Source organism: Crassostrea angulata, chromosome 4 (genome assembly GCF_025612915.1).
Source record: "Crassostrea angulata isolate pt1a10 chromosome 4, ASM2561291v2, whole genome shotgun sequence".
Classification (NCBI taxonomy): domain Eukaryota; kingdom Metazoa; phylum Mollusca; class Bivalvia; order Ostreida; family Ostreidae; genus Magallana; species Magallana angulata.
The window spans coordinates 28,112,479-28,138,293 of NC_069114.1; the positions used below are offsets into that span (position 1 = coordinate 28,112,479).

At 31.9% G+C, this 25,815-nt stretch overlaps 2 protein-coding genes across 2 annotated transcripts; both read left to right on the top strand.

Moving 5' to 3' along the window:
* The first annotated feature begins 106 nt into the window (after nt 1-106).
* LOC128181421 (golgin subfamily A member 7-like) lies at nt 107-5,116 on the top strand. Its single transcript, XM_052849821.1, has 5 exons — nt 107-192; nt 1,084-1,212; nt 1,557-1,709; nt 1,888-1,989; nt 2,592-5,116. Exons 1-5 carry the CDS (start codon nt 175-177, stop codon nt 2,628-2,630), a joined length of 441 nt encoding a protein of 146 aa, XP_052705781.1. The 5' UTR covers nt 107-174; the 3' UTR covers nt 2,631-5,116.
* A 9,256-nt stretch (nt 5,117-14,372) lies between these two features.
* LOC128182196 (5-hydroxytryptamine receptor 4-like) lies at nt 14,373-21,107 on the top strand. The gene is made up of 2 exons (XM_052850800.1): nt 14,373-14,378; nt 19,733-21,107. Exons 1-2 carry the CDS (start codon nt 14,373-14,375, stop codon nt 20,699-20,701), a joined length of 975 nt encoding a protein of 324 aa, XP_052706760.1. The 3' UTR covers nt 20,702-21,107.
* Nucleotides 21,108-25,815: the final 4,708 nt, after the last annotated feature.

Here is a 25,815-nt window from a genome sequence, read left to right on the forward strand (position 1 = left end):
TATATAAAATTGAAATTATTGTCTTTGTATGATAACTCTATACTGGTAAATTATAAAAAATATTAATTCATAACGTCAATAATAAATTCCGGAAATTTCTTCATTACTTTGTTTTCATTTTATTGTATCCGAAATTATTTACAAATGCCCGGATAATGCAAATAAATTTTCGATATGGCTGTACATCAACAGGTATTTCGATAATATAAATTTCTTTTATGAGACATAGACTGTTAAAATTGCATTTTAATGATGGCATGCTAACAGAATAGGCCATGTTTCATTTTCTGTTCATTTCATCATCGGGGTTGGTCAGATCGAATCTTTAAAACTGATCATACGGAGATTTTACAAAAAGAACGAAGATTGTGTTCATTGCAAAACTTATTTAGACAAGTACATATTAATTTAGATGAGGAGGTTCATGTAATAGGGTACAAGCAGGGATGTATATACTAACATGTTTAAAATTTAGATACTCATGTGGCATTGTACTGTAATTTGTACATATGAATTCCATGACAGTTTTAGACTATTTGTATAAAATGATAGCTAAGAAAACAGGGGCGCGGCGTCAGAAGGTATTTCATATTGGGGCAGCGAATTTGAGCAAATAGGGGGAGGGGCGATCTGGATTTGACTTGAAATGAAGATATTCTGTGATGTGTCCAATATTCTGAATTTGATAAATTATCTTGTCATAATAATCCAACTAAACAAAACTAATCTTTCATTGCCACCATCATTTTATGTATTGGGCGTAACACCAGAGCACATATGTAACAATATCAAAAAGTGGCAATTTTAAAACTCGGGACCTGCGGGCTAGTAGATCGCAGTTATACTCACTGCGATACAGAGATAGGCATCCAATTTTGGTGACATTTTTAATTATTTTTTTCAAAATTTATTTAATTGCTAAACACAACTCTTTTCTACACGTGGTAACAAACAAGATAAATGACTTTCACAAGTGTTAAGGACTTTAAGAAAAGTACACTCTTTGAACTTTTGTGTAAAAAGTGTTCATTTACAATTATTCCTTTTAACTAGATTATATTTTGGATGTTTTATCTTTTGAAGGGTCAAAAAATGGATGACATGACAAGAATCCTCCCATCTAACTGTTCTAAGGTTTTCATACAAAGAGATTTCTCAGATGGAACTGCAGTGAAGTTTCAGACAAAATTTCCGGCAGAACTTGATGGAAAGGTAAAACTTAAGTACTGAATTTCAGTTTTAAAAGTCCCCCTGTGATGTCATATCGCTTATCATGTGTCCCCATATATGATACTACCAACTTGCTCCTTGTATCATACCTAAAAAAGCACCTAAAGGATTAAAATATAACAATGTTCGAAGGAAAAAAATAATCAACCAAACAAATTTTTTTTTTAAAAGTAGGACTAAAGCTGTTTCAGTGAAATGCAGTCTGAAAAATGTTATTATGATTTTGTGTTTTAAAGTGAGTAATATGTAATGAAATTCATTGACAAGTTAACCAGAAATTAATTGTTACTTAGTGAAAGAGCTATCTCATGTTTATTTTTTAACAGATTGAAACAAAAATATTTGAAAGTACGATCAATACCCTGAATACGATGTTTTGTGAGGCAGAGTCACTGAACAGCCGGAATTATTGTGAGAGCTGCTTTGCCTGTCTGACAGCATACCTCAGTTACCTGTGTTTTGACACACATTATGAAAAAGTAAGTTGACACATGTATTATACCTGTTTGAGCTCTCAAGCAATGTATACATGAAAAAATAATTTCATTTCTCAAAAAAAGTTATGGGACTGCACAAAGCTTTATATAAAGATTAATTTCTACTTCAGATTTCATACATTAAACTTAAAGATATGTGTATGATTGTGATTTTTCCTAGATATTGAAAAAGATCGGAAAGTACGTAGCCGAGCAGAACCAGACTGTTTATGTCCCTAGAGGTCTCATGTTGGTGGATCCAGTGGAGCGGGGATTGAGAACAGTAAGTGGGGAACATTCAGGGCTCTACATAATATATAATCATCAAGATGAAAATTTGTCATTTTATACTGTATACAGGGAAATATTCACCCTAATTTTATTTTCACCCTTTTCGCCCTAGTTGTCAGCAGGCAAATTTAAAGACTAGGCATATTTCAGTGTCTTAAAAAATTATCTCTCTTTGAACACACCTATGTCTGGGCGAATACAAGACAGGGTAAAACTGTTTGCAAGTGACGAAGGGCGAAAAAAAAATAAACAACCCATTCAATATCTAGCCATGCTTTTATCAAAATGAAAATATGTCATTCCTTTTCAATATCTAGCCATACTTTTATTTAAACTTACTTGAATACTATATATTAGAACAGGCTAATAGGAAAAGGGAATTTGATTTTCAAATGAAAGAGTAAGAGTGTTAATTCAAATCATGATATGTTCAAAGTGAGCTTTGTTATCTTTGATAATGCAATGTCAATTTTACTTACTTCCACAATATTTTCAAATTTTTGGTTTTGATTTTTTTATCACAGCCTCTAGAATTAATACTTTAAGTAATAGAAGCTGCACATTTCAATATGAAATTTTCTTATTTTTTTTCAGCTGGAAATTTGCATATTAAATGAATCAAATGGAAGATGATGATGATAATGTTGACGATGATGAACTTTTCAAGGAAGATGTGTAAACAAGTGAAGCAGTTGCCCTGAAGTTCTTTCTTACTCTGGTACTAAATGTTGTGAACAGTGCGCTGTGTCAGCTATATTCTAGCCCTTGTTCATCACTCATCATATACAAAGACTACTCGTTGCAAGGTCATTTTATCATGATATGCTTCTGTTTTAGCTGTCATATATATAGGCTCGTTTCCTTTTAAGAATGCCATAAAAGTTATAAAAGTGACCTCAAAAGCAGTGGACCATGATTTAGAAATGGCTTTGAACAGTATTTTTATTGTCTGCAACATTCCATCTTTTTAACTTGTAGGTTATTGGTTGTAAATTTCTTTGTAGTTTGACTCTATCATCTATGTAGTACTCTATCATTTGTTTGTTGATATACTTCCGTGAGACAGCTGGCTGCTCATCTAATTAAGAATATGTAATACCGTGAATTCAAGGAGGCTGGATGGTCAACTAATTCACCGTCAGATCAACCTTAAAATTTTTTATATGATTTTTTTAAGCTATAAACGTCTAGTATTGTTTAGTGAAGAAAAATTCCTAATATTTGAGTTTAAAATTTTTTTAATATTTTCTTTATTTTATCTTCATCCTAAAAAAGTCTGAACATGGCCACACTCATCCAGCCTTTTTCACATTTCTTATTTATTATCTTGCACAGAAACACCCTTAGTCAATTTTCCATGACTGAAATAGAAGGTTTTCTTTAAAGACTGAACACTGCAGTTCTGTTTTGTTTCCTCGCAGTGTAGAATATTTTGTAAAGAAGGATATATTGTTGATTGAAAACATTTCTAATATTAACGGCTCCTCCGATGTGCAATTTTGATGACATGACTTCATTATTGTTTTGTGCTATTGTATTTTAATATGCTTATCTAATGCATACAGTATTGAAAATTTCAAATACCCCAGCCTTGATTTTAAAAAAAAAACCCACCCTGCTGCTCTATTTTCTTACACACTCTGTATTTTTTAATTATTGTGTGTCATTTTTGAAATTCAGAGGTTCATAATCATGTCACTAATTTGTCGAGCAATAGTTACTTTCCTGAAACTGACTCTGATTTTTCATGTCATAGAAACAAAAGAAAGTGTTAGTATGTCAATAGCAAGAAAAGGAGTTTGTTCATAACACTCTTTTTGTCTCAGATTTAAAAAAAATCTATTGATCCAGTACAAATATAATCAATGTATGGGATTCTTCAAATAGATGTTGGCTTACATAATCATGTGTCTTCTGAGAAAGTGAAATAATTTAGCCTTCTAGATGCATGTTTGTAACACATCCATTTTTCGCTGTAAGAATTCTGCATATTCAATTCCTTGGCATAATGAACCATTTTGTAATGTAAATATTTATACTGTACATATATATGTGTTGATCAATCATTAAGTGCAATCTAAAAACAGGTCAGCTTATACTTAAAAAAAAATGTATAATGAACTGTGTGTATTTTTATCAAGCAATTTTATTGATATCGCTTCAGAAAGCGTGATACTTTATGTCTCTCAAAACAACATTAATATTTGCGTAAGATTGAACACTGATATATAAATAACTAGTCCCATTCCTCTCTGAAGAAAGATCGCTGCCTTGTATCTGTGTTTCAAAGGTCATACAATCATGTATAGTAGACTGTTCTTTGACATTTTTACTGTTGAAGTCATACTGTATCTGATGATATTTTTATTTTCACTTTTATCTAAAATTTACTTGTATCTAATGTCTTCAAGTAGATAAAAGTATAATTAAGGAATTTTTGTTCACTTGCAAAGAAGTTACCTTTTGTGACAATTTTGAATAAAATGCACACTATTTCAACATGTTTTGTGGGGCAAATTATGACAGATATTGACAATGTAATTTTTTTTCCTTTTGAGAAAAATTATTAAAGGTCTTCATCCCCTTTTTTTTAGATGAAACCGACAAAAATAAAATGTACGTAATACAAACAAGTTACACGTTAGTCTGTGGAAACCAAAGAGTGGCATTTATGATACAAGAGTTTTGTCCTCTTGCCATGAATTCTGCCGATTATCTGAAATTTAACGGCTAAGATTTCAACAACATGCACTACTTATATGATGGTAATCAAACAAGATCCGATAGGTTGACAAATGGGAGGGGGAAAAAACCAACTGACTTCTAGCTGTCACTTTACATCATGATAGAGGACGATGATACGGTGTCATAATTATTAAAATCAAGAATAAGAATCAATATGATTGTATGTTACCATCAATTTATTTTCTGCCTTGATAGAGGTGTTTTTTTATTTCCAAAACAAGAAAGCCAGTAAATTGTAATTTATTGAAGTACATGTACATGTATTCGGTTTTTAAAAGTATATTGTAGAGAAAAAAAAAATTATGTTTTATCACAGTGCTTGTGTTGCTATTTATCCTACATGTACCATTCATGTGAATAAACTGTACATTGCTTATCGGTTTCACTATCTTCTTATCGATGTTTACAATTTGTTGAAAATCTTGACTTCATATTATAACAGTACCAGTGAAACCCCACAGTTTGTAGAAATGAGCACCGAGAGGACTCGGGGCTTTCTGACCATGGAATCACTGGATACTAGAAGGCTCCAATTTATTGTTTTAAGGGAAAGGAAACTAAAAATATAGGTCTAAAATAAAATTAAAACAATCTAATAAGTTACATGTAAGTGTCCATTCTTATTAATAATGGATAGATTTTTTTCGGTCCATTTTTAAAGATAACGGACAAAAAAAAAAAAACGGTAAAACTATTCCCTTACTATATGGCTACAGGTATTAAATTTGTCATCAACAAAACGTATTTACTGACTAACACATTTGGAAATGACATTTGTGTATAGCGTGACCCAGAAAGGAAACGCTGAAATGCAAGTTAAAATCCAATAAAATCGTATTTATCTACTCTGTTTTGTAGAATCAAAATTAATCATATTGATTGTAATTGTAATCAAAATCACGTCAGAACATAGATATAAACAAACTTCATTGCAGATCCTTCCAGGAAAAGGTCCTAAAATTGAGTTTTAACCTTGAACGCCCCTAGAAAAATTTCTGCATCCAAACCTGTTCATGATCATGGCTTTTTTAACTTTGGTTGGCTTATTTATTCATTTTTATCAGAGGATGCCATTATTTATCACAGTATTCCCGCCCTTCATATCCAGATTATCACTAAGAACAGTGTCAGCATTCGCAATTCTTTATTATTAAAATCCTTGCAGTTTCCGTAAAAAAAAACCCGCATTCTCCAACAGAGAATCAGATGCTGATATTGCTCTGTTAAAGATTGAAGGAATATAAATTTTTCAGCAAATAACTTTTTTTTAAACTGTCCACCATTTCGCACATTTTCTATAGTTCAAGTGTGTACAAGTATTTGGTATAGTTGTAACACAAATCACAAGTGTGAAATATTTCCCATCTTGAATCTAAGATCTATATGAAGATGGCAATAATGATATATTGATAAAAGCCATGCTGTGGTGTAGGTAGAAATTACCGTTTCAAAGGCGTTTTACACAAAAACTCTAGTAATTCGTCATCGTTTCTGTATTGAAAAAAAAACAAAAAGACAGATTACTCTGAAAGAGTTGTTGACGTTCTTTCATTTAATCAAATACAGATTATTAAAATTCATGTAAATATTGTGAAATGTGTCAACAAATATTAGACTTGTGTTACTAATAACGTTTTATTGATGTGCATGTAAATACATATTAAGATAAAATTGAATTTCTCAAATTTGTTGCTGTATAAAATAGCTGTAATAAAATTTGATATCATTTTCACATGTATGATTCCTATCACATGTCTGAAAATGTTATTCGGGGTTCATCAAAGGACATTAAACTTAAAACCTGGAGCATTCACCTACAGACAAGAACCTATATATATCCACGCATTTTTTTCAATGAATTTTTATCAACCTAATCCTGATAAAGATCGATTGATGATCTTTTAAAATATATGACAGATTTCAAAACTGTCCATTCTGAACAGTGTATACATGGTTAATTTCGCCCCGTTTTATTTTCGTTCATCTACACTTGCAAAAGGCTTCGCCCAGTCTTGAATTCGCCCAAATAAAGTAGTTTTATAAGGTATATATAAGAAATATTTATATTTGAGACATTAGAATTCGCCCAATGACAACGGGGGGGGGGGGGGGGCGAATATTTCCCTGCATGCATACAGTACGCATTACTCTGAGCACGTGTACGTTTTTTAAAGACTATTGTGTGTGATCAAAGCCCGAAAAGGGCTTTGTGAAAGATTTGATCAAACCCAACCGTATTTGGTCACCTCATAATATCCAAAAATGATTCCTTATTACTTATATTCATATAGTTTTCAGCAATTCTGCAATTTGATATTAAAAAATCATAAAACTCATGATTTCTTATTTTTCTTAAGTAATGCTACATTAATTGAAGTTATGGCAGGTAATGAGTAAAATAATTCATATGAAACTCATTAAGTAAATTAGTGGAGTTTTTTTTTATTTTACATGAATTTTTAAAACAATTATTGAAAATATGGAAAGTTTTTGGTTCAATTTGATTTTTTTTTTCACCGAACTTAATTGAATGCCATGAAAGCAGCTGATGTTTTAGTAACACATAATTTTGTAAACCGTATTGGAATGTACAACTTACATATGCCAAAAAAAGTTGTATCAATAAAAAGTTTGGGTTTAACAAGAAAGTCGAGTAAACAAAAGAAGCTTGCCCTGAAGTTCTTTTTACTCTGATGATATGTTGCCTGCTATTACTCATGTAAGTTCGTATGTTACAATTAATATACATGTATGCCCTGTATATAACTCGAAAGATTTATACATGACTACACATTTCATCGTATAATTTTTTTCTTTGCATCAACGTATCGGGACGCTAAGAAATATGGCCTCATGGGATTCCTTTGATATCAATAGATATAATAAGATGCACTTTGGTTCACCTTACAGTATTATACATTATTCAACCCATTGCCATAGCAACAACCACGAGAACTGAATTGAGTAATATAAATGTAACTGGTTGTCTGTGACCAGAGAAGACCCCAGCACTTTCACACTGTTCCTTTAAGAGGTCTAGATGGTCACTGCCATAATTAGACTTTATATGTCTCTTTCAGAAGAAGAGCTCTTTATAAAGAATTATAGGAATTTGAAACATTCCAACTTTAAGGTGGATTGTACCTCTGATAAGAGAGATAACTTCTGTAGAAAATAATATCCCTTTGTTTCTGTTAACTCACAATTATTAAGGCACGTAACAACAAGGAAGGTGGTACTGGGTCCCAATTTATGTTGGAAGGCGATACACTTATTTAAATTCAAATATAGAAAAAGAAAATTTCTTAATATAATAGTTTATCGTTGTAGCTTAACAAATCATTTTTTAAAAAGACAGATCTTATGGTTAATTTTGTTGACCATCCAGTATCCTTAATATGCATGTTACTTCAATATTTGTATTTTGTTGAAAATAAATTTAAAACAAAATAAAACCAATCTTTTTGTACGTCCGCATAATTTTATTCTTAACAAAATTTAAAATGTCTTTATTTAGAAGAAAGAATCCATAAGTTTGGGAGCACAAATTTACATTTGTTACACAAGTTCAATTAATTGTTTTAAAAGCTTTTTTGTGTATCAAACATCATGAAACCTAAAAATTTAAACTTGTAACAGGAATAAAAAAAAATTGCGTCCCAACATCAATTATTTTCTGAATATCACAACATTCTACATTGTGTAAACATACATAAAAACTGTACAATATATTACAAAGGTACGTAAGTTTATATAACATTTAAGTGATAAAATATACATGTACTAGTATAATAAAGAAAAATGAAACCCTATATTGTCATATGAGTGACTCATCATAGACTATAAATTTCAAACTTAAAAGACATGCAAAGATATTACAGACTGTAAAATACAATAAACTCAGTTAAAAGGAAGTGAGGGGCGGGGGTCATAAACTTTACAAAATTGAAAAAGATACATTATTCTTGACATTATGCTTGTATACAAATGATCAACAAATTACGGCTTATAAAAATCATTATTACAGTTTACACAATTTTTTACACATGTATATTTTTTATATATTCACTTTTTTTCCAATTTTCACCATATCTTTTTTTTCAAAAATGTTCATAGGATAATTTTACGTTTCTATAATAACAAATTTCGAAATTTACAACTGGATGTCATACTCATTTTTCACATCCAGTAGAAGCAAAAAACAAAACAAAACAAAACGAATCCATCGAAATATCTTTGGATGAAGATGAAATTGATCATTTCACATTTTATTTATAAGGCTACTTATGTTTTGACTTCGCCTTTAAAGCGGTTTTCCTCCGGATCAAAAGCTGACTTTAAAGCAGTTCTTAAGGTTTACGCACTATAACCAGAATTATTGGATCTTTTGGCCGTTTTGGACTGACTCTTGGTCAAAATATGATTTGATTTGGTTGAAACAGCCGAAACAGAAGCCGTTTCTTTTCTACAGAAAATAATATCTAACGCTTTACGTCTGAATTTTTCACTTAAGGAAAGGTAAATTAAGAATTCAATTGGTTTGGCAATGTTACTTGAAAGAGCGCTGAATATGTACCACATGGAGTTTGCTTCTCGAGCCTTTTCAATGTCACTTTGTAGGAAAGTTGTAAAGAACGGTACCTGTTGGACATTATAGCTTATCGAAAGAGCAATTGAGACTTTGGTAACAAGAATATAAGGAACACTTCGTTTACGTGCCGTTACATTTACGGAAGCAAGCCTTTTCATGTGATTACGAATTTGAACCATTAAGACTAAAGTTAAAATCCCCGTCAACATGTTGGGCAATAAATTCACATAAACGGTTGCATACATAATGCTAACCCACCCAAATGAAGCATGATCGAATCCACTTATGGACGGCTCTAAGACACAGCATTGAATAACTTGAAACAGTTGACTTCCGGGCTTAATTTGAATGGCATTTAAAGGGGTGAATGTATATTGCATCTGATTTGGAATAAACGACAGAAAGCCTATTACAGAATGACAGACGAAAAAACTGCCAACAATTTTAGGAAAGTTAATTTCCTTCATCTTCAGTGGGAAACCAAGCACCAAAACCCTATGGAACGCCATGGATGTTTTAAGCCACATCGATGTGCCATGAATTAAATATAAGGTGTTGAACATCGCCATATTAATTCGACATTCAGAATATTTAACATATCCAAACAATTCATTCAGAAGTGTTAAACGAAACAGAAAAGCGTGCATTCCCATCATGAAAATGTTGTCAATTGTCATGCAAGCTAAAATCCATTTCTGAGTAGTTCCAAATATTCTTGCTTTTACGAAAACGATAACAATGAAGATATTGACGAAGATCGCGATAGCCACCAGAAGTGGAGCAACATACACGTAGTATTGCACCCAGGAGGACATATTAAACGTCAGACATGAGTTTTCCATTATGTAGAACATTCGGAATTTTTGAATTATACCCTTTAATTTGTCCAGATAATCAGACGTATTCATGGCCATTTTATTTCTCAGAATGAAAAAATCACAAAACGTCCACCGTGGAAAATCTTAAACTATAATCATGTATTGCACAGCAACCGTATTTAAAGACATGGAGATTCCATAACATTATGAGCGTGTTTTATTAAATTCGTGTTATATGATAATCCGAGGCGAGCTTTATTAACTTTTGCGCATTAGTTTATCTATCAATTTATTTTGTATTAGTATTTGTGCACACCATCTGATGACGCATTTGCAGGTAAAATAATTAATCAAGTAAACAATAATCGCATTTTTGTTATTGTAATAGGGAATTTAATATTTTAAAAATAGAGATATTGAAGGATATTGAAAGACGTCTGAACATAATAAAGGGATCATCATATGCGTAGTAATGTACGAAAGAAAACCAGTTTATTTCCAGACATTAGTGTTTTATAAATTTGAACATTTTCTTTTACCCTTTTCTTTTTCTTCTAAACGTTCTAAAGTATATGCCAAAACAAAACGGATCTTATTAGATATTTGATTTTTAAAAAATTAAAATCTAAATAAATCAAATGTCTTAATCCATAGAAACATTCAAGAAAGAATTACTAGTATATTGGATTGCATTTTAAAAATAATAAATGGATTAGAGGAAATTCTATTTGATATTATTTTCACCCATAAATTTCATTGAATAATGAAAACCATATATTCAATATAAAGAAGAAAAGTCATCGTATGGAATATGCATCAAATTTTTGTTCATTTAACATCCTCAAGTTTTGGTTATACAATGATATTTAAGGTAAATACGCAATAAAGATGACTTTTCAACATGCACCAAATCAGCTGAGGCATTAAACTTGTCGTCTCTGTTATCTCATAATGAAAAAAAATGTTTGATTTGAACATATTTTTATTGTACAAAAATACAATTGGGATTGGGCACAAGTTCCATAACTTAGACCGCCCTCTCCCAATGTTCATTGCAATATCCGTAAACCATGCAAAAATCAATTTCTTTGACTACTTACGGAGGTTGAGATGATGCTTAGTAACAAAACTTTGATGAAACTGGGAAGCTGTCATTACTAGATTAAAATTATGGTTCCAAGCCATTGATGTTTCATCTACCTATTAATTCTTACATATCTTTGGATGAAGATGAAAAGCGGTTTTCTTCTGGATCAAAAGCTGACTTTAAAGCAGTTCTTAAGGTTTACGCACTATAACCAGAATTATTGGATCTTTTAGCCGATTTGGACTGACTCTTGGTCAAAATATGATTTGATTTGGTTGAAACAGCCGAAACAGAAGCCGTTTCTTTTCTGCAGAAAATAAAATCTAACGCTTTACGTCTGAATTTTTCACTTAAGGAAAGGTAAATTAAGAATTCAATTGGTTTGGCAATGTTACTTGAAAGAGCGCTAAATATGTACCACATGGAGTTTGCTTCCCGCGCCTTTTCAATGTCACTTTGTAGGAAAGTTGTAAAGAACGGTACCTGCTGGACGGTATAGCTTATCGAAAGAGCAATTGAGACTTTGGTAACAAGAATATAAGGAACACTTCGTTTACGTGCCGTTACATTTACGGAAGCAAGCCTTTTCATGTGATTATGAATTTGAACCATTAAGACTAAAGTTAAAATCCCCGTCAACATGTAGGGCAATAAATTCATATAAACGGTCGCATACATAATGCTAACCCAGCCAAACGAAGCATGATCGAATCCACTCATGGACGGTGTCGTATAATTTAAGGTCCGCCCTGTAAAATGGTCCGGGGCGGACCCTAAATGTTAACATTTAAGGTTCGCCTTCGCTTTAAAAGGGTCCGGCCCGTATAAGGAAAGGTCCGCCTAACGTAAAAGGTCCGGGGTATATATTTTTTCATTTGCATTTTTTTTTTTCAATTTCGCGTATTTTGTTATAAAATAATTGGTATTGTTTTGTACTTTTTTAAAGGGAGTACTTACCCGAGATGAGTTCGTATAAACATCCATCACGAAGTGTAAATGAAAATGGACAATTTTACATGTAGTTAAAACTAGTTTAAACCTGTGGTTTTTTTTATTTCAACATAAATTTTGCCAGTCGATCTTATATAAACAGGAAATGAAACTGATTGGTGTCACTAATTAAACAATGGCTTCAGTCAGGTGTTATATACACACACACCACCCTGCAGGTGTGAAGGGTTCACACCTTCAGGTGTTTGCTTGTTTGAAATGATCATGTAAACAATGGACATTTTATACGTCCTCTTTTTGCACATCTTTCCAATATGATACACGCTTAAAAACGTGACCCATTACAAAATCAAATATTTTTAGAATTATGTTAAATACCGATACCCGCAAGCGGTACGTATTATTGCTATTTTTTCATTTGTACTAGGACACATGTGCAAGTTATGCTAATTATAATAAATTGTTCAATTCATTGATCCTTTTTCCTATGATTATATTTTTGGATCATACTTTTGCCTTTGTTAATATCAAAGAAGAGGAGTATCCAAAGGAATTGATTTGTTCATAAGAAATTAAACCCATGTAATATTAGCAAAAAGGGCTGTCTTAGCATTTTGTACATGTATCTTTAAAAAATTTAAGGTGATTCAGTTTTAAAATTTGTTAAAAAGAAAATATTTGTGTGAAAAAGGCAAATGTTGACACCCCGGTAAAATTTTATTTTAAATTCCTGCTTGCTACACCCACATATAGCATTAAATTTTTTTTTCACAAGTATCATATAAACATTATGAAATGCATTTCTTGGCCCCTCCCCCAATTTAAAGAATAAAAAGGCCATTAGATGAAAATCAATACCGTCAGACAAATATCCCAAACAAAGCTTAATATTTTAAGATTATTTCAACGAGACGGACAATTGTTTACAATGGATTTCAGGCCTTTGTCACATCTTTAAATAGTAGTCGGATATAACTGCATTATAAATATGTTTTACTACAGTAACTTCTCTTACTAAACATTACATTAATTTTAAGATCTTTTTAGGGACACAATGCATTTATATATACATGTACCGGGTCTCATTCCTTTAATTGAAATATCTTACGATGAAAATCAATTATTTAAATACTATCATAAATAATGTGTAACTACTGTGAATAAATAAATAAAAAACTTCCCTGAAGTCAGTTTCATGTCCACTCATACATTAAGAAGATCAAGTGAAAAATACCACAACAAGAATCAAATGAACAATAATTGCGGACCTTTTCTTGAACTATATTATTGGGTCCTACCTCTAAAATAAAAGGTCATCGGGTAAAAATACTGTGAATTATATTTACATACATCATTTCAATGGGGGTTGGGGGGGGGCTTTTCTGTACAATGATATTGTATCCTACCCCCTAAATACAAATGTAACTTAGATGAACATCAAAACTTGTTCAATATGTAATAACTACTTGTACTTAGTTCATTGTTTAGCTACAGGTGTTAACAAGTTTTTCTCAACGCGTGGATCTTTTCTTGAGCCTTAATATTAGATCCTACCCCTGAATTAAAAGATCCTCGGGGTAAATCAAAGTAAGAAACAATACGCATATTGATTATCTGCATCCAGTATTTCAACGGCGGGCGGACCTTTTTTTGAGCCATAGTATTGGGTCCTACTCCTAAATTAAAAGATCCTCGGGGTAAATCAAAGCAGACACGCATAAAAAGGGGGGAATTTTGAATTTTCTTAAATCCCTAATCCGTGGGAGGGGGAGGGGGAGAGGGAGGGGTTGGGGTGGGGAGGGTGGGGTTGGCTGGCTGGCGTGGTATAACTTCAATTGCACTCAAAATTTCCTTCTTTTCAAGCCAATTTTTTATACATAATCTCAAAAAAGTGGGGGTTGGGCAATTCCATGGTAACTCAATTTTTTATATGTAAATTTAAGAAAATTAGTTGCTGCGAGAAAATTGGGGTGGGGGCAGGCCCCCTGCCCCCCCCCCCACTCTGCTACGTGCCTGCAAAGCAAGAGTCAATATGATTAATTGATTATCTGCATCCAGAATTTCAACAAGCGGATTTTTTTTCCTGAATCATAATATCAAATCCTACTCCTAAATTAAAAGATCATATTTTTTGAATCGGGGCAGATCTCATCTAGTGGTGTGAAATTAGGCCCCTTTCCAACATGGAAGTCAGAGAGAGAGAGAGAGAGAGAGAGAGAGAGAGAGAGAGAGAGAGAGAGAGAGAGAGAGAGAGAGAGAGAGAGAGAGAGACTAATACAAGCCTGATCTTCTTTGACACTATCTGTTTCAGTAAGGACGTCTATTTTTTACTCCAAGGGGATACATATTTTTCTTCAATTAGTAAGGATGTTACTTTTTAGGCAGTTAACAAATAGATTAATATTTCTGCTTAAAAACACTTTGTAACATATCACAGATTATATATCTTGCTTCTTATATTTCTTCCTCAACGCAATTTTTGTAAGTACGCTGTTAGTTCAACTTTAATTTTTCATAAATGAGAAATCCTAACTTGGACATACCAAAATTTATCGATGGAAAAGGATTTATCTATTAAGTGTTTACTCGTTTCAAAATCCTGCATTATTATGCATCATTATATACATGTAAAAATATTGGACGTTGTAAATAAATGAATATGGAATCAATCTTTGAGAATTTTGAGATGATCAAATACGGTCGGGAATAAACACTTTTTTTGACAAAATTGCATGCATATTATGAGAAAAAAAACAGAGAGAGAGAGAGAGAGAGAGAGAGAGAGAGAGAGAGAGAGAGATGGTGATTATTACCACAATATCAGACTTTTATTACTTTTTTAAACTAGTCGATTGAATAGAACACTCATAATTCGAAAAAAATGTATAATAATATTGTAATATTTATTGTGTGGAAGATGAATTTAATTTTCTATTGGTGTGTCATTCGTATGATCTTTTTCATAAAACATATATAAAACCATATTTTTGGAGGAAATCTTCAATGTTCAAATTTATGCAACTTTTAAGATCAGAAAAGTTCCAAATTATGAATAACCTTGTAAAGTATACAGATAATAGTTTAAAATTTATTACAAAATGAATTGCTGGCATAATTTAAGTACATTGTCTATTCTCCTGTTCCACTTGCATATCTGTACACTAGCGTCGGAAGCAAATTGAAAGTGTGTGTGGGGGGGGGGGGGGGGGGGCTAGACTAATACTCAGCAATATTAATATAAAAAAAAAACCACCTTATTCCCAAAATCATGAAAATCCTAATCCGTGGGGGGGGGGGGCAATTATATTTCCTGCGAGAAAAAGGGGGGGGGGGGGCTGAACCATCTATGATGCTATGTGCCTAATAGTTAGGTCTTACTTTGCAAAAAAGTGTGTGTGGGGGGGGGGGGGGGGGGCTCAGCCCCCGCCTAGCCCCCCCCCCCCCTGTTTCCGACGCCTATGCTGTATGTTATATGTACATGAATATGGATGGGCTGTTAAGCCTAAAGTGAATAAAGAAAGAATAAATAAACACTACATGTACCTGTAGTCAATCAAAACATGCTTTTTGATAATAGGTTCATGTGTCTTCTATATAATTAACTTCCTTTTGTTTTTTCTCGCCCTTATAGTTACCACAGTTACGTATGTTCACTATATTGTCAACGTATATCCCTTTTGTTCAGGTAATCCATATATGCAGCCTCTTATTATTCATCATACACTAAATAAATGATAAATCTACCTAGAGATGTATAAATTATTAGTATATAATCATACGTTCCTGACCTACTGAAAATTAAACGAAGCACGAGCTAAAGAGACAATCTAAGTTGTGAAGAACACTGCAGCGGAGACATTTTTTCTTTCTCAGTTCAGGGGTGTATTCTGATTAGCACAGGTGTGAATGCCTGCAGTGCTTCTTTTACACGTGTTCACCTGTCGTGAAACCCTCTGTTTATACATATACACCGGAAGAGATTTAAAAACAAAGGGACTTAATAGTGTGTGCAAATTATTGTCAAAATACTCCTGGTTTTCTTTTTTTCAGATTCTTATACAATTGGTCAAAATCTAACCCGCTAACAATATTTAATATTCCAAAAGTAATTTAATTAGTAATACGGTCATACATGTACGATACGCAAATGTCCTATTGGATTACATAAACAAAGACATCTTTAAGACACATGTACAGGAGCAAAAAGAATAATTACTTTAAGAGAACTTTTAGTAAGTGACTACGGGTAGGACCTTTTCTTATAGGGGAAAGCCGGACCCTAAATGTTAACATTAAAGGTCCGGCCGGACCATTTTACAGGGCGGACCTTAAATTATACGACAACGGCTCTAAGACACAGCATTGAATAATTTGAGACAGTTGACTTCCGGGCTTAATTTGAATGGCATTTAAAGGGGTGAATGTATATTGCATCTGATTTGGAATAAACGACAGAAAGCCTATTACAGAATGACAGACGAAAAAACTGCCAACAATTTTAGGAAAGTTAATTTCCTTCATCTTCAGTGGGAAACCAAGCACCAAAACCCTATGGAACGCCATGGATGTTTTAAGCCACATCGATGTGCCATGAATTAAATATAAGGTGTTGAACATCGCCATATTAATTCGACATTCAGAATATTTAACATATCCAAACAATTCATTCAGAAGTGTTAAACGAAACAGAAAAGCGTGCATTCCCATCATGAAAATGTTGTCAATTGTCATGCAAGCTAAAATCCATTTCTGAGTAGTTCCAAATATTCTTGCTTTTACGAAAACGATAACAATGAAGATATTGACGAGGATCGCGATAGCCACCAGAAGTGGAGCAACATACACGTAGTATTGCACCCAGGAGGACATATTAAGCGTCAGACATGAGTTTTCCATTATGTAGAACATTCCGAATTTTTGAATTATACCCTTTAATTTGTCCAGATAATCAGACGTATTCATGGCCATTTTATTTCTCAGAATGAAAAAATCACAAAACGTCCACCGTGGAAAATCTTAAACTATAATCATGTATTTCACAGCAACCGTATTTAAAGACATGGAGATTCCATAACATTATGAGCGTGTTTTATTAAATTCGTGTTCTATGATAATCCGAGGCGAGCTTTATTAACTTTTGCGCATTAGTTTATCTATCAATTTATTTTGTATTAGTATTTGTGCACGCCATCTGATGACGCATTTGCAGGTAAAATAATTAATCAAGTAACAATAATCGCATTTTTGTTATTGTAATAGGGAATTTAATATTTTAAAAATAGAGATATTGAAGGATGTTGAAAGACATCTGAACATCATAAAGGGATCATCATATGCGTAGTAATGTACGTAAGAAAACCAGTTTATTTCCAGACATTAGTGTTTTATAAATTTGAACATTTTTTTTTTACCTTTTTCTATTTCTTCTAAACGTTCTAAAGTATATGCCGAAACAAAACGGATCTTATTAGATATTTGATTTTTAAAAAATTAAAATCTAAATAAATCAAATGTCTTAATCCATAGAAACATTCAAGAAAGGATTACTAGTATATTGGATTGCATTTTTAAAATGATAAATGGATTAGAGGAAATTCTATTTGATATTATTTTCACCCATAAATTTCATTGAATAATGAAAACCATATATCCAATATAAAGAAGAATAGTCATCGTATGGAATATGCATCAAATTTTTGTTCATTTAACATCCTCAAGTTTTGGTTATACAATGATATTTTAGGTAAATACGCAATAAAGATGACTTTTCAACATGCACCAAATCAACTGAGGCATTAAACTTGTCGTCTCTGTCATCTCATAATGAAAAAAAAAATGTTTGATTTGAACATATTTTTATTGTACAAAAATACAATTGGGATTGGGCACAAGTTCCATAACTTAGACCGCCCTCTCCCAATGTACATTGCAATATCCGTAAACCATGGAAAAATCAATTTCTTTGACTACTGATGGACGTTAAGATGAATCATAGTAACAAAACTTTGATGAAATCGGGAAGCTGTCATTACTAGATTAAAATTATGTTTCCAAGCCATTGATGTTTCATCTACCTATAAATTCTTACTTGGCAATTTTTTCACGAGGGAATACTCTTTCATGTATTTTGCTTCCCTGGCAAATACATAAACAAAATCCACTATTTAGAAAAGGTACTTATTCATTAACTAATTTGTTGGTTTCAAATTCATTTACAAGAATCGGTATCACAAATTAAAATAAATATTTTACTGTTGTCCACAATCATTCTAGCTTTCAAACTTTGGAAGTGATAATCAATCTTAACCCAATAAGACAACGGTGGATAAGCAAAGAATTCTGTCTTTACTCTCTGAACTCTATCTTGCTTTTATATGAAAAATTAACAGGAAAAAACAAGAGATGTAAATTTTAAACAAATATTTTTTTTTACAACAAAATCCGTAAATACAGTTAAAATTTAGAACGATTAAAAGGAAATTGTTTCAAGAAATTGATCTCAAATGTATTTTTAAAAATACAATATTATTCTCGATTAAATTAATGGCAATGGAGAATAATACCCTGAAGATGTAGATACTTTAACTATTTAGGAGGCATGTGTGATTTGAAATAGTTCAGCCATTGTCGTAGAGATATGGTTTAAAGGCATCATATATAATCTGAGCGTTTTCATTACGACTTTCGTATGGAAATCATTTACATTAGTGCATGCTGTTCGGAAAAGCATATGACGATCAATCAAATCCGAGCGCGCCGAATCAGCTCAACAGGTGGGAGGTATCACTCGTAGCAAATAAATTTATTCATTATGATTTAACTTTTTACGATTCGAATCAGAAAACAAGGCACATTATTAAGTAAAATAACATTCATTTGTACAAAATTTAACCGTAATGCCAAACGGATTAATACGTGTTGAATGCATGTCGTATTGTGACGTAAACAATTTATGTTATACGATATACTAATATATGATGTTGTTTATCTATTCAAATTAGATGTTACAGCCAGATATATATATATATATATATATATATATATATATATATATATATATATATATATATATATATATATATATATATATATATATATATATATATATATATATATATATATATATACTGTAAATTCCTAATTAAACGCGAGGAATTAATATCCGCTTTAAATCGCGAGAAGCCCGTCTTGCGAATTTTAAAATCTCGCTTTTAATTTTCAAACATATCTAAACTACATGAAACTTTAAAAGTTAGCTTTTTCTGGTTGAATGACACCCCATAAGATTGCAAGCCATAAAACACGCATTTTAGATAATGTTTGAAAGGTGAGATGATATACTGGGTTTTATTTATTGCAGTTATTATTACAAATACACGAGTGTTTTATTTCGTACATGCATCAGGAAATCGTCTGTTGTATTTGCTAGTCACAACGTCAAATGATTATTGAATGACGGCGGAAGCTGCTCTCCATGGTCAAAGAGAACGAACTAGTTGATGCATAAGAATTGACGGGAGCTGTACTACTTTTCCCCTGCAAGTATGGAGAACGCTTCCTTAAACATTCACAGACACATGTAAAATGTGAAGAGCATGAAATCATAGGAAGCAGAACTTGGAGAATATTGTGTACGATCATTCTATTCATCATCGTGATATTAACTGTGTACGGTAACATTATCCTGATTGTCAAAGTGGTGAAAAGGAAGCAGTTTCATAGAAAAATCTATGTGTTTGTTGTGTCCCTGGCCGTAGCGGATGGTTGTGTGGGCCTGCTCGTGATGACCCCTTCCATTGTCCACGGACTACTGGGTATAGCACTGGTCAGAGAGACGATGGCCGACCGTGCACTGTTCATGTTAGACTGCTTGTTCACAACGTCATCTGTGTTACACTTCACGTGTATGAACATCGACAGATTCGTGGCCGTGAGCAAGCCGTTCAAGTATTTCCGAATCATGATCAGGAAAGTCGTAGTTGTACTCATTTGTCTATGCTGGCTCGTGTCTTTTTCTCTTTCTTTGACCATTATTTTTGTCACCGAAGAAAACAAGTGCGAAAACTTATTCATTGTTAAGGGACTTGCTGCAGTTCTTGGATCTCTCATTGCGTTTTACCTTCCACTGAGTTTGAATATATTTGCAAGTGTGAATATTTATCTAAAAGTGAGCAACAGAAAAAAGGAAATATTTAATCACATTGGCGAAAATTATTCCGGTGATAGCCAAAGGGGTAGGAAACTCGAGACGAGAGTGACGAAAACTTTGATAGTTCTGCATAGCGCATTTATCGCGTTTACAACTCCATTCTTTGTCCTTATGGTTCTTGAAAACACATTTGGATTTCAAAACTCGAAAAGGACTTGGTTTTTTATATCGTGGTTGGGATATTGTAACTCTACCATTAATCCATATCTATTTTATTTTATGAATAAGCGATTGAAAAATACAGACGAAAGCGGAAATTCAAATTTGACAGTTGATACCAACAAACTTCGATGTTCAAATTGATTTTTTTCACCGAGATTACTGAAAACAGGAGGGTTTGACGTTAATATTTTATGAAACTTTCGATTAAATTCAGAGTTTTCAGAAGTATTTTGTGTCTTTATTAAAAAAAGCTTGGAAGAGTAATCCTGGCTTCAATTAGTCAGAAATTCATTAAGTTTGCTCTTTACTTTTAATTATGTTTCTAAAATTGTCCTTAGTTACCTATTTCGCATAATTTACAGAGTTTATTGCTCAATGGACATAATGAGGAGGTAAAAATGACGGATATTCTATTGTCCCAGAAGCACTACAGAGATTGTACAATCTATCCTATTATCTTCGAAATTTTGTGAATAATTACTCAAATGATTTCATATATTAGCCTAAATGTTCAAATAATTAATGTTATCAATGCACCAACACATGTACATTATCATATATGAGTGCAAAATAAAGAAATGGATCTAAATGGAAACGTACAAATAAAAAATAAACAATGAAGAAAAAGATACCCGGTAATGTAATTCTTTTGACAAAAGTTTGTGGTTCATAAATAAATGAATTAGAAAAGAGTTTTTTGCTGTAAAATTATTAGAATTGCCACAATTATTCCCCATGAAACTTTATGTTTCAGTGTACTAAAATTCTCACTATTGGAATGCATATTATATGGGTTTTCTCTCTCTCTCTCTCTCATATATATATATATATATATATATATATATATATATATATATATATATATATATATATATATATATATATCTATCTATCTATCTATCTATCTATCTATCTATCTATCTATCTATCTATACACACAACTTTTATCTAACCAATTATATCAGTTTGATTCTCTTTAGTTGAATATGCCATGCATATTTAATTTTTCTATCATCACATTCCATCAACCTCATGGACTTATGGACGAAAATGTCACCAAAACCTCTATGGGACAATACATTCCAATAATAATAATAACATGATACTGGCTTTTCGGGCTAAATTTTAAAAAAAACTAATGGCTATTAAGACAACATTAAAGTAAGTCTAAATATTTTCTGTATCAAATAATATTTAACAATGCACAAACCTTATGTAGAGATCCTTAATATTTTAAAGTTCATATTCTTAATTAAAATATTTGGAAGCTGGTGAATAATAAGCATTTAATATGTTATTATTTTGTAATCTGAAGGCTTGGATCATAATAATATAAATCTGTTCTGTTGTTGACACCACAGAAAACCCTCTCCACAATGTGTCAAATGGCCCAAAAAGCAAAAAGGTCAGACTTTTAAACATCAATACTTACATTCAGTGTATATTTCTCCTTGTGATTGCATTGGAAATCTTCAACGTTCAATTTTTTATATTTACATTCAGTGTATATTTCCCCTTATTTTAGCATTGGAAATCAGCGACGTTTAATTTTTTTTAATACACTTTGCTAAATCATGCACCATGAGCACAAATATAAACTTCTTCACGTGTTTTGAGTGTATTTATTTTTATAAGATTAAATGAAACTTTTGATCTTACATAAGAAATTTGATGCGTACTTTTGAAAAACAATCATTATTATATATCTACTCCTTAATAAAAAAGATTTTTCTCCACAAAGTTTTTGGCACTTTATTTTTGGTCACGGAAGTTAAGTAAATAACATGTTAGTTTGGCTATTCCATGTAACTTTCATATCCTTGACTAAGCTATTATAATATAATATAATATTTATATTTGAAACATTGGAATTCGCCCAATGACAACGGGGGTGAATATTTCCCTGCATGCATACAGTACACATTTCTCTGAGCACGTCTACGTTTTTTAAAAACTATTGAGTGTGATCAAAGCCCGAAGAGGGCTTTGTGAAAGATTTGACACACCCAACCGTATTTGGTCACCTCATAATATTCAAAAAATGATTCCTTATTACTTAGATTCATATAGTTTTCAGCAATTCTGCAATTTGATATTAAAAAATCAAAAAAATCATGATTCCTTATTTTCTTAAATAATGCTACATTAATTGAAGTTATGGCAGGTATTGAGTAAAATAATTCATATGAAACTCATAAAGTAAATTAGTGGAGTTTTTTTTTTATTTTACATGAATTTTTAACACAATTATTGAAAACATGGAAAGTTTTTGGTTCAATTTTGTAAACCGTATTGGAATGTACAACTTACATATGCCAAAAAAAGTTGTATCAATGAAAAGTTTGGGTTTAACAAGAAAGTCGAGTAAACAAAAGAAGCTTACCCTGAAGTTCTTTTTACTCTGATGATATGTTGCCTGCTATTACTCATGTAAGTTCGTATGTTACAATTAATACGAGGGTCAATCAAAAAATACGAAGACAATGTGGCTGTCTATCATATATTTTTCATGAAAGTCATACGTAACAGATTAATCTGTGCATCAACACTTATGTTATTGATATGTGAAGTTTTAGTCCATTTGATGAATTGGTATTGTTGTAACCTCTTTTTAAAAACAACACGTTTTGTCACCACGGCGCACGGTAACGTTCAAAACATGACGTCAAGATTAAACACGCACAGTTTATAGATATACCTCATCTTTATATCACGCTTAGTCTCTTGTGCCTTTCTCCTTACAATTCAAATTGGCACTAAACCACTTAACATTTTATTTGCACACATTTGTTCGAGAATAGTAATTTAGTTCTTCAAAGATTTTATTTTCTAACCATGTATCTCTTAGTTTACAGTAAGGATAACCCTGAACGTCGGTTGGCGTTACTTATTTTTGGACCAAATATTTACAGATATTCTTCTCTCTTTCGGACTGTTTTATATTCAAAATACAATAACCAAACCCCCACAAATTATTTTTACAGTTAAACACAAACCTGCAAATAATTGTTTACTTATTTTTTGCACCATTGAGCATTTTCACAGCTTGTATCGGCTTTTTCCTGAGTTAAATCCATTTTGTTTGTACTTCTCGTTGCGCCGTGACGTCTGGCGACGTCGATGTTTTTTGTCTTTTCTAAAGAGGACTATCTGTCTTTAGTTACTAATATCTATTCGACAAAACAGTATATCCCGTCATTATTGGGAACATAGAATACCATGACTATACTTAATTTGAGGTTTCAATATTATTTGGTTTTAAGCCCAATTTATAGAGATATTACTTTCAACATTATATAGTTTATTGATAACATAACAAAAATGTTGACCGTGCGCCGTGACATCATTTTTGCAGGATTAGATTCTAAATAATTCTTAGAAATAGAGTAATTCATTAACTTTTTTTCTTGCAAATTGTTAAAAACTATTGCTTAATCATGTCTACCAAATTTAGTAATGATATGACGTTAAGTAACATAGCTATAACAAAAGTCTTCGTATTTTTTGATTGACCCTCGTATACATGTATGCCCTGTATATAACTCGAAAGATTTATACAAGACTACACATTTCATTATATAATTTTTTCTTTGCATCAACGTATCGGGACGCTAAGAAATATGGCCTCATGGGATTCCTTTGATATCAATAGATATAACAAGATGCACTTTGGTTCACCTTACAGTATTATATATTATTCAACCCATTGCCATTATGGCATAGCAGCAACCATGAGAACTGAATTGAGTAATATAAATGTAACTGGTTGTTCGTGACCAGAGAAGACCCCAACTCTTTTACGCTGTTCTTTAAAGAGATCTACATGGTCACTTCCATAATTGGACATAATTGGAAATATGTCTCCTTCAGAAGAAGAGCTCTTTATAAAGAATTATAGGAATTTGAACCATTCAAACTTTAAGGTGGATTGTACCTCTGATAAGAGAGATAACTTCTGTAGAAAATAAATCCCTTTGTTTCTGTTAACTCACAATTATTAAGGCACGTAACAACAAGGAAGGTGGTGCTGGGTCCCAATTTATGTTGGAAGGCGATACACTTATTTAAATCCAAATATAGAAAAAGAAAATTTCTTAATATAATAGTTTACCGTTGTAGCTTAACAAATCATTTTTAAAAAAGACAGATCTTATGGTTAATTTTGTTGACCATCCAGTCTCCTTAAAATGCATGTTACTTCAATATTTGTATTTTGTTGAAAATAGATTTAAAACAAAATAAAACAAATCATTTTGTACGTCAGCATAATTTTATTCTTAACAAAAATTAAAATGTATTAATTTAGAAGAAAAAATCCATAAGTTTTGGAGCACAAATTTACATTTGAAACACAAGTTCAATTAATTGTTTTAAAAGCTTTGTTGTGTATAATACATCATGAAATTCAAAAATTTAAACATAAAACAGGAATGAATAATTGAGTCCCAACATGAATTGTTTTCTGAATATCACAACATTCTACGTTCCATAAACATACATAAAAACTGTACAATATATTACAAAGGTACATAAGTTTATATGTAAACATTTTAGTGATAGAATATACATGTACTAGTATAATACAAAAGTATAGAAAAATGCAACCATATATATATATATATATATATATATATATATATATATATATATATATATATATATAATTTTATGAGTGACTCATCATAGACTATAGATTTCAAACTTAAAAGACATGCAAAGATATTACAGACTGTAAAATACAATATACTCAGTTAAAACAAAGTTAGGGGACGTGGGTCATAACCTTTACAAAATTGAAAAAAATACATTATTCTTGACATTATGCTTGTATACAAATGATCAACAGATTACGGCTTATAATATATAAACAGTGCCTGTTTGGGAGGGTAACAGTTGAAATTGACACCCCGAGAAAACCGTTGTCAACCGACGCGATTGATTTCCGAGGGGTGTAAATTTCAACTGTTATCCTCCCAAACAGGCACTATTTATTTTGTTATACTGAATGTCTTAATTTTAAAGAAAACATCACTGCTTTAAGATAGGAATAGCGTGAATTCTAAGGCGAACCGTACGCGCATGATTATCGCGCATATAACAATTCGTAATGTTACCCGTTGCTAAGTGCGTTGCTAACGCTAAGGGTAATAGAACAGATTATGAACTGGGTCTAAACCAATCAGATTTCAGTATTTAACATGAAAGTATATCAACAAACATTATCACAGTTTGCACAATTTTGTACACCTGTATAT

What these genes read in the sequence shown, in the direction of transcription:
- LOC128181421 (XM_052849821.1), top strand. An exon ending in CGGCAGAACTTGATGGAAAG is followed by an intron (nt 1,213 to 1,556) that starts GTAAAACTTAAG and finishes ATTTTTTAACAG; the next exon opens with ATTGAAACAAAAATATTTGA. An exon ending in TGGAGCGGGGATTGAGAACA is followed by an intron (nt 1,990 to 2,591) that starts GTAAGTGGGGAA and finishes ATTTTTTTTCAG; the next exon opens with CTGGAAATTTGCATATTAAA.